At 40.4% G+C, this 8774-nt stretch overlaps 1 protein-coding gene across 1 annotated transcript in view; it reads left to right on the top strand.

Annotated features, from left to right (window-relative positions):
* Nucleotides 1-1598: 1598 nt before the first annotated feature.
* The window catches only part of LOC148846277 (anaphase-promoting complex subunit), an 89738-nt gene continuing 82562 nt past the window's right edge, over nt 1599-8774 (top strand). Inside the window, exon 1 of the mRNA XM_088952878.1 lies at nt 1599-1953. Within this exon, the coding sequence (XP_088809004.1) occupies nt 1783-1953 (171 nt within the window). The 5' untranslated portion in view covers nt 1599-1782. The remainder of the gene's footprint in view (nt 1954-8774) is intronic.

Raw genomic sequence — 8774 nt, 5'->3', positions numbered from 1 at the left:
GATCCGCTTCACTTCAAAGTCGTTGATTATGAGTTTCACGACTAAGGCATCATCATGCGGATACTGAAATCAAAGGAACCATCATACTTGTCTAGCGATGGTACCTTGAAATCTTTCGGCATTGGGGTCACTGGGAGCTTGGGTGATAGGGGGATGGCCGACTCAAGAGAGCAAGCGTTGTTCTTGTAACCACTGAGCTCATCTCCTCTCTTTCTCGACCTTGATCCGCTGGATGGTGAGGCTTCTTTGGTGGATCGTATTTGCTGATGAACGACGAGTTTTGCCACATCGCCGCTACTGCTTCTCTAGTGGTGCAACATTCATACTGTGAGCCTCAGTGTTGTTAGGTACTTTGATTTTATTCCGACTGGTAGGGCGAGGTGGCTCAAGGGTTTTCCTCACCGCCTCTTCTTCATTGCGTGTTCGTTGCTGGCTATCACGGGGAACCGAGGGGTCTGTTCTCGAGCCCGCACCTTGGGCCCTGGGATGACGATCCGTATATAGATTTTGCTGACTGAGCCTTTCAAGTTGGTCGGGTTTGGGTCTATCTCTCGAGCTTTCTATTTAGGATGCAGGGGGAGTACGCCGGTCGCCTGCTGTGCCCCACGGTGGGGTTGGTCCCGAGGGAGGGACCAGTACCCATGAAGTTCTCTCACCGTGGGGGGGAGACTAGTGGATGTGCTGGTGAGCTCGATGGTGCTCACCTGGGGGAGTGGTACACTCACTTGTTGGGTAGTGTGTGGCATTTACAGCGAAAGGACCCCGAAGGCGGTCAAGGGGATGGTGAACTGGCCGATAGTCACCAAAGATCCTTGGGGAACTACTGCTTACTGCTCTTGCCCCCCAATGATGTTAATGTCACTCTTTCCGTTGTGGCTAGATGATGCCATTGGGGTTGAAACTGAGTTTGAGACTATAAGTAGAATTGAGATGACCTTTCGATTGTTTCCCACAAATGATGCCAATTGATGGAGCATGAACTGGATGCTCCCCTCTGGAGGATGACCTGGAGCTTTGCTGTGCGACAAGTAGGTTGTTCTACAAAACAGTGAGCTCAGAGAACTCAGGGTGGCTAACCCGACGAGGTCGCTCTGATGCTTAAGTTAGTATTCTTGTAGTAGATCGAGCTAAAAGTGATTTGAGTGCTAGTGTGCAAGTGATATATGTGTACCTGGGCTCTAGAGGGGTTGTTGCCTTTATATATAGAGCTGCCGTGAACCTCACGAGCCAGTTCCAGGATCTTCGACCTAGATGGATGAGGTCAGTTCCCGTTTTATCTAGGGAGTATCGTATCAGTTAGGGAGGTCTATCGTCTCCGTCCGATTCGAGCGGGGAGAGGATAAGGCCTGCCATTATGCGGCGTGATCCCGCGAGGTTCGGAGTTCATTGGGCAGCTTCTGGAGTTGATGATGTGTCATTCCGGGTCTTGAGCCCCGGGCTGGATTAGGTGCCGAGATGCCTTTATGCCGAGGTGATCGTGTACCATAGCTCTAACTTTTGCTGACTGGGCTCTTTTCTATGATTGTCAGAAAACTTAGGGGTGGTTTTTATATTTTTTCCAAAGAGATGTGAAAAAGTGATGCTGTAAAATATGATTTGCGCGCTCATTACCACTCTTTCCCTTTCCCGGGTCTTGTTTTGAAAACCCCATTCACCTCGTCTGCCATTTTCCGTTCAGCTCGACAATCCGGTGCCATAGACGTTCTCTATCCTGTCGGTCAATGCTCTGAGAAGAACAGGTTTCGCGGGAACCAGTCAGTTGCTGTTAGATAGAATATATTTATGGCGGGAAGTTTGAAACCGGTTGGGGCATTTGCCATTACGCCGCACAAAGTCTCTGTGTGCATTCTCCTCCAGATCTACGCGCCACCGGCCCAAGCATCAGTGCCGTTTCCGTTCTCTTCCGTCTCCCAGCACAATCGCCTCGGCTTGTTTCTGTTGGCCTTGACGAAGGTTCGTTTTAAAAAATCCCTAAAATGAAACCGAATTTGGTTTTTATGGGGTTTGCTTTGTTTGGCTATTTGCATTTCGTTCTGTATTACATTTACGGTTCGTTCAGTCCTTGCTTATTGAGAATACGTAGGATGGAACCAAGGTGTGTGTTCGTGTGTTACTTGGAGTCGTAAACTTTTCCTTACTGAATACACTAAAATTTGTCTGATTCGTCTCATTTCGGATTATTCGATGGAATTGGTCTGAAAGCAAATTAACTGATCGAGTTTAGGCAGTTAGGCTGTTGACATTTCAATGTTGAACTAAGGCGTGGACCATCAAAAGATAGCCGGATAGAAGAATGTGAGTTTACTGGAGAAGAGTTTCTAAACTTGGTAATATGATGCATGTAGTCAGTCTGTGGCTGTGAGATTCCTATAGTTTAGTGACTTCACTCTTCTCAGACCCTGCAAGACAGCACACAATTCCACCCTTGTTAAGTCCCCATCTCCAACAGTGCCAGAGTATAAAGCAAGCATGTTTCCTTCCTAGATTCTGATTACGTCCCCCAAATTAATGCTCCTTGCCTTATCTGTAAAAAGGCAGTGTGCAACTCCAGCTTCCAAATGCACTTCTGGATCAAAACCCGATCATACATCGCACCAGAAGCCCAACCCTTCTACCAATTAAAAAAACCAACAAACAACCAAACCCAAGCACGTAAATCCCCCCCACCCTCTTCACCCTTTGAATCTGAAAGTGGGATTGCAGCGGAAGTGGTGAAACCATCTAGGTAGTAGGTGATTTGCAATTAACAATTCAAACCAATAAACTGCTACTAAGCTGAAACGTTTCACAAAGAGAAACATTTTTCTCCAAAACCTAGGTCAAAGAGGGGATTGAACCACATTATTTCAGACCCAAAACACAAACTAAAAGAAGATTACCTGAAGAAAATTCCACTACAAGTGCAGCAGGTCACTGTAGTTCACACCCAAACTGCCAAAGTCTCTCACAACCTGACAAGAGATTGCAGATGGCACATGGCACAACATTGTTCTTGCTCCAAATCTGGTTCCTTTGGGATGTATAATGAATTTGGCAGCTAATAGCATACCCTTCAATGAGTCCAATTCATCAAAGATGGCTGCTATGGACTGGTACAAAATAATCTCCAATAGGTTGAAGAGTAACACCCAACGTGTTAGATTGTATCTAACAAAGAATGATCAAGTTGTTGGCTGAATTAAGAGATGTGAGACAGCATTAATATGCTGGTTGAACTAGGGTTTTTCCAAGCCTTAAGAGACCTATTTAAATCCCAAATAAAGTCCCGATCAAATTAGGAAAGAGCTAGTTACAAGTGCTTTCCTAATTCTGATGCAACTTTCCTAGTCTTTTGTTTTGGTAGATTACACTTTCCTAGTCAAACTAGTTAAAATCTCAGTCACACACGGACTTTCCAAAAATTGGCTGTACTAGCCCTATGAACTTTCTAATTCTCAAGAGAAGTGTGGAAGAGTGAGTTTGTAAGGCATGGGACCCACAGGAGTCCATCTGAACCAATATAGAAGTTCCCTTCTCTCTTGAATCAAATCCTAGAAGGACAGGGACTCCACTATGGTCAAACTTGTTTCCTATTCTAACTTCTAAGGAGCATTTGACCATAATGATTGGGCCTACAATTAGTCCCAATTATAATTGTTATTTTATGCTTTGGGTTTGCAATCCTTACAGTCCAAGCCCTTTGGTCCTAACTATGGTCAGATCATTATTGGCTTCTCCCTTTTCTTCTCTTTTCTCCAAGAAACTCTTTTATCTCTTTCTTTCTGTCACTGTTATCAAATCAGGTTGCAGTTCTGAGTTTTCTACTGTGCTGATTACTCGACTAGCTGAATGGTGACATCAGTTTGCATTTCGTTCCTCATCTCTTCATTCCTTACAAAATAATAAACATGTTGCAAATCTAGGAGCTCATCTCTTCTGAATATCAATGATTGTATGCTCTCACATGATGGGTTTAGGCCTGCAAGAAACTAAAGGCACTTCTTTCTTGAACTTGTTTCTCATACTTCTGATCACCATTGCTGTCCCAATCAATCACCAAATGGTGGTGTAGCAATAAGTAGCAACCTACATTTCTCATTTTTACTAAATCTTGGATTGATTTATAGATCTGAGCATTGTTCTTCCACTGTCTGTTGGTCTTGGAAAAATTTTCCCAAATCTTGAAGGCTATAGGAAAGTGCTGGACTGTTTTAGCAATTTTGGGAATCATAAGGTTAATAACCAAGATAGGACAGAAACATTCTCCCTACACCTAGTCTATTTGTCAGGTTCATCTTCCTTTGTCTCCTTAATTTTCTCATTAAGGGTCTGTTTGATTGTTGAGAAAATTGGGCTGAGAAAAGGAAAATTTATTTTCCCAGTTAATCATAATGCGTTTGTTTGCTGAGAAAATTTTTGTGAGAAAATCTATTTTTCAGTATTTGTTTTGCAAGAAAATTTATATGAGAATCCATCCCCAAAAGATTTTTTTTTGAGAAGGTAAGGCAAAAATTTTATTAAAGAATGATGGAAAAGATACAACTATTTCTGGGCATCTCACACCCAGAAGGAAGACATGTTATAGACTCCAAACAGACTGAGTACAAAGCAAATGGAAAAGATTCTGAGACTTAAACTCAGAGTTAACTGACAGCCAAGAAGCAAGCTTAGACACTGCAACCTGAATTAATTCCTCTGGACTTCTCACTTTGTTAAAGAAAATTTTGTTGTTTCTTTCAGTCCATAAAGTTACTAAGACAGCCACAGGTGTGGTTCTCCAGATCAGATTATCCATTTTCTTTAGGCCTGGCAAATTCTAGCAGCATAAGAGATCCTTAATTGAATCAGGCATAACCCAGTAGACCCCAGCTGCTTTAAAAAAGTTTTCCCAAACTCTTACAGAGATTGAACAGTGGATGCCAAGATGATCAACTGTCTCTGGCAAAAGCCCACATAAGCCACAACTAAGGTCAGAAAGCTGAGCTCCTCTCCTAACCAAATTAGCTCTCGACAGGCACTTATTTAGAGCCATCACCCAAATAAAAAAACTGAAGGGATGGGAGATCCATCAAATGGATGGCTGAACCATGTAGGGTGGCTAGGCGAAATTTCAAAAATTTTCATTCTCCCTTTCAGGAATCCTATTCCCTAATTTAGAAAAACTGCATTTTTCAAGGTTCGTTCTTGAAACAAACCGAATCAAATCTGAAACCAAGATTAAGGAAGGGATATACCTGATACGGAATCAACAATAGTTCCCAGTGCAGGTGTTCACACCCAAAGAGTTCACCAAATCCTTCATCCACTTAAGACGACACAGTTTAGGGTGAGGCAGGATTAACAAAGAGATTCTTCAGCAAGAACCCCAATTCTTCAACAAGAATCGCGCAGGGATGTGAGCACAACTTCAAGATTGTTTCTTCTAACAAGAAACAATATCAAGATCCAATCTTGATCACTCCAAGAACTAGAGATCAAATAGGTAGGGTGGCAAGAATAGCTTATAACAGCATAACGAGGGGACTCATTCTTGCATGTCAATATAGTTTGCATGCTGGAAAAAAATGGTCAAAGAAAAAAATAAACCAATACTAACCCATGAATAAGCGTGTGTTCTATCCTCTTAACTTTTTATTTCAACTTTCTTCAACCTTAAGTTTGGAGTAAATATGGATTTAAGTTTCTGAAATTTTGAAGAATTATATGTTTCTAACTCAGATGCGATTTGAACTACATATCTGAAATTTTTTTGATGCATGCCATATTCTCTTTCACTCATGGCTGGGGATAATAGTTGAGTTTATCATTAAATCCTCCTGTACAAGTTTTGTGCTTCACAAGTGCTGCCCTAGTGGCAGACATATAGTTCTCTTAAATAAAATCCAACATCTATGATGAAATCCGAGACACAAAATGGCAAATATCACTTGAAATTTTATGCATTCAAGTAAATGAGTTGAACAAGTTGATCTGAAAGCTATTCATCCAAAAAAAAGTTGATCTGGAAGCTAATTAATTAGACATGAGGCCAGGAAATCTACAAAACTCATGGATTTTTTGGTGGGTCTTCTGCTAGAAAGTTTCATGAATCTGGACTTATAGTTATTTCATTTCTAATTCCTAGAAAATATTTTGAAAGAGATTTATGTTACCAATAAAAAAATCTACAGTTATATTAATAGGACCATTCATGACAGTTAGCTCTTCTATAAAAAAAATCTTGTTACTACCACGAAGATATGGTTTAGTGGCTGCTAATTAGCACTTCAATATAGCTAATATAATTCATGACAGTTGGTTTTGGGGTCAAAGAGTTTGGCAAATCATTCAAAATGAGTTTGACAATTCAAGTGCATAAAAATGCAAAACCCAATTGCATTGTTTCAGAAGAGCCAAATGTTAAGACAATGTTCTCAACTTCACATTTCGTTTTAACAATATTGAGGGAGCATGATCTATATTGTGGCTTTTTTTTGTTAGATTTAAAGAAATTTCTGCAAATACCCTTGGTTATTATATTTGAAATGCAACTTTCATAATTGACAGCGGCTACCTGATAACTATCATGGTTGATTAAAAAAGAAATTGAATGACTTTAAGACCTGTTATTTGAAATTATATGGAAAGATTCGTGATTATCTTAAGACCTATTCCATTCAACAAAATAAATTACAAAGATCTCTACTCAACCGAACTTAGTAGAAGACTAGGAGGATTACCACACCATTCAACAAAATAAATTGAAAGATTGAATTTAAGAGGGCTGCCAGTACTGAAATACGGGTAGCTAAAACTTTGTTCTTTTTAGGTATGAAAGCAATTTCATGAAACAGATTTTACATAGTTGGAGGAGAAGGAGAGACAGAGAATTACAAGATGTTCAAAAAGAAATCAGGGGTTCTAATAGGACTTGTTATTTGGTTATGGTTTTAGTTATGTTGGCAGTGGACAGGAGGTGTTTGGGATAAAGCTGTAAAGGAGAGTAAGGATTATGGAAGAGAGTTTGTGATGGGGTTAATGAAGTTAGCAGAGATGGGGAAGCCGGGAGGTAAAGTAAGCAGAATCTTGGTGTTTCTTGGTTAAGTAAAGGATTGTGCATTACTGAAATTTAAAGTGGCAGAGTGTTAATTAACGGGCTAATGTTAATTGCCTAAGTAATTGATCCAAGTACTCCATATATTATACTTGTTTTTGAGTATCAATAAGCCTAATACAATTACAAATGATAAGGGTAATCAATCCATATAGGTTCTCTCAGATTTACAAAATATACAAGAAAGTATACAGGAAAAATAACATAAACAAAAAAATATTGATTTATTCACAGATTGATCTGCATGAAAGGTATTAACAAACAGATATACAAGAATGAAAAATGCACAGATGGGTTTCTTTCTACAAGAAAAACCATATCTGGGTTTCTTCATAGCAGTAAAATAGTAGATCTTCATACCTTTTAATGAAGGTTGGAGATTGGAGCAAAATCTGAGTACTCTGCAATGGTAGACCAGGAAGATGGGTTTTTCCATGGAGTGTTGACTGTTGAGCAATGTCTGAGTGCTCTGCAATGATCGATCTAGTGAAGGCTTGGATGAGAAACATGGTCTGAGAAGCACAAAATAAAAAAAAGGAAGACAAGGGGTCTGGCTTGTTCCAGCTGTTGAAGGGAAAACATGAAGAAGGGGAAGAAGGAATAACGGATTGAAAGAAAGAAAACGGGGTAAAAAAGAATTGCTGAAGCAAGCTATTCACCGATCTGGTCTTACCTTTCAACGAGATGGATGGAGCAGTTGCCGGAGATCTGACCGTTGGGACACGTGAAGGTCGATGGAGACAATCTCTTGAGGCTCAGTTCTGAAAAGCCCGATAAGTTTTCTAACGAGTCTTTATTTTCCTTTTCTCAATGGGGTCACACTGTTTTAATGTCATCCCGCTTGCCTGTTTTTGGGATCCCACGCCCCACGATTTTCTCGTCCCAGAACACTGTTCCTACTAACAAATGCCAGAAAGAGGGAGTCATTCGGGAATATTCCATTTTCCCATCCCTTTCTCGGCAATCAAACTGACCCTAATATACCCAAAAGTCCATGTTTGGTTATGAACAACTTGGCTGAAATGGAACATTCCTAGCTGCATACATCGCACTTCACATCATTGATTTGAAGGCTTGACAAATTGGGATTCTCTATATTGGTTGCATTATTCCCTGAGCTGGAAGTCATGTCCCCCATGCTTGAAGACATCTTGAATCTTAACAATAAAGAAATCTGCAGCTGATTGAACTGAGAGTGTAATATTATATATACTATAACATTTATAATGTTTGTGGTTTAATGGACAGTTTTCTAATTGTCAATCAAGTGACTTACGTTCAAGTCTTAATGATGCTTTTGTAAAAAATGCAAATATATTTGGTCAATAACTCTGCCAGTGTGAGCTTGTCTTACACTGCTGGTTCCAAGCCTGGATAAAGGAGGAGGGTTGTGTCAAGTTGGCAGCCTGGATTGAAACTTTTGCCAAACTCTTATTAGCTGATCCAAATTGTTGGGAGCTGGCTTAGATGATAGTGAAGATGATCCAAATTGTGTCAAGTTGGATGCCCATCTTTCAACAATCATCTCCTGCAGAGATCTTTTCTACTTGGCCAAAGTTCAGAGGAAGTTTGAAAGCTAAAATTGTATGGAGCTGCATTCCCTTTGCAGTTTGCTGGTCTCTGTGGGGGGAAAGAAATAGGAGACTTTTTGAAGGAAAGGAAAGAAGCATTGAAGAGACTGTGGCTTCGGTTGGCAATCTCA

This window comes from Nelumbo lutea, chromosome 7 (genome assembly GCF_056320005.1).
Source record: "Nelumbo lutea isolate HS-2025 chromosome 7, American lotus-T2T, whole genome shotgun sequence".
Classification (NCBI taxonomy): domain Eukaryota; kingdom Viridiplantae; phylum Streptophyta; class Magnoliopsida; order Proteales; family Nelumbonaceae; genus Nelumbo; species Nelumbo lutea.
The sequence above is the reverse complement of the archived record's forward strand: the minus strand, read 5'-3'. Positions and strand labels throughout refer to the sequence as shown.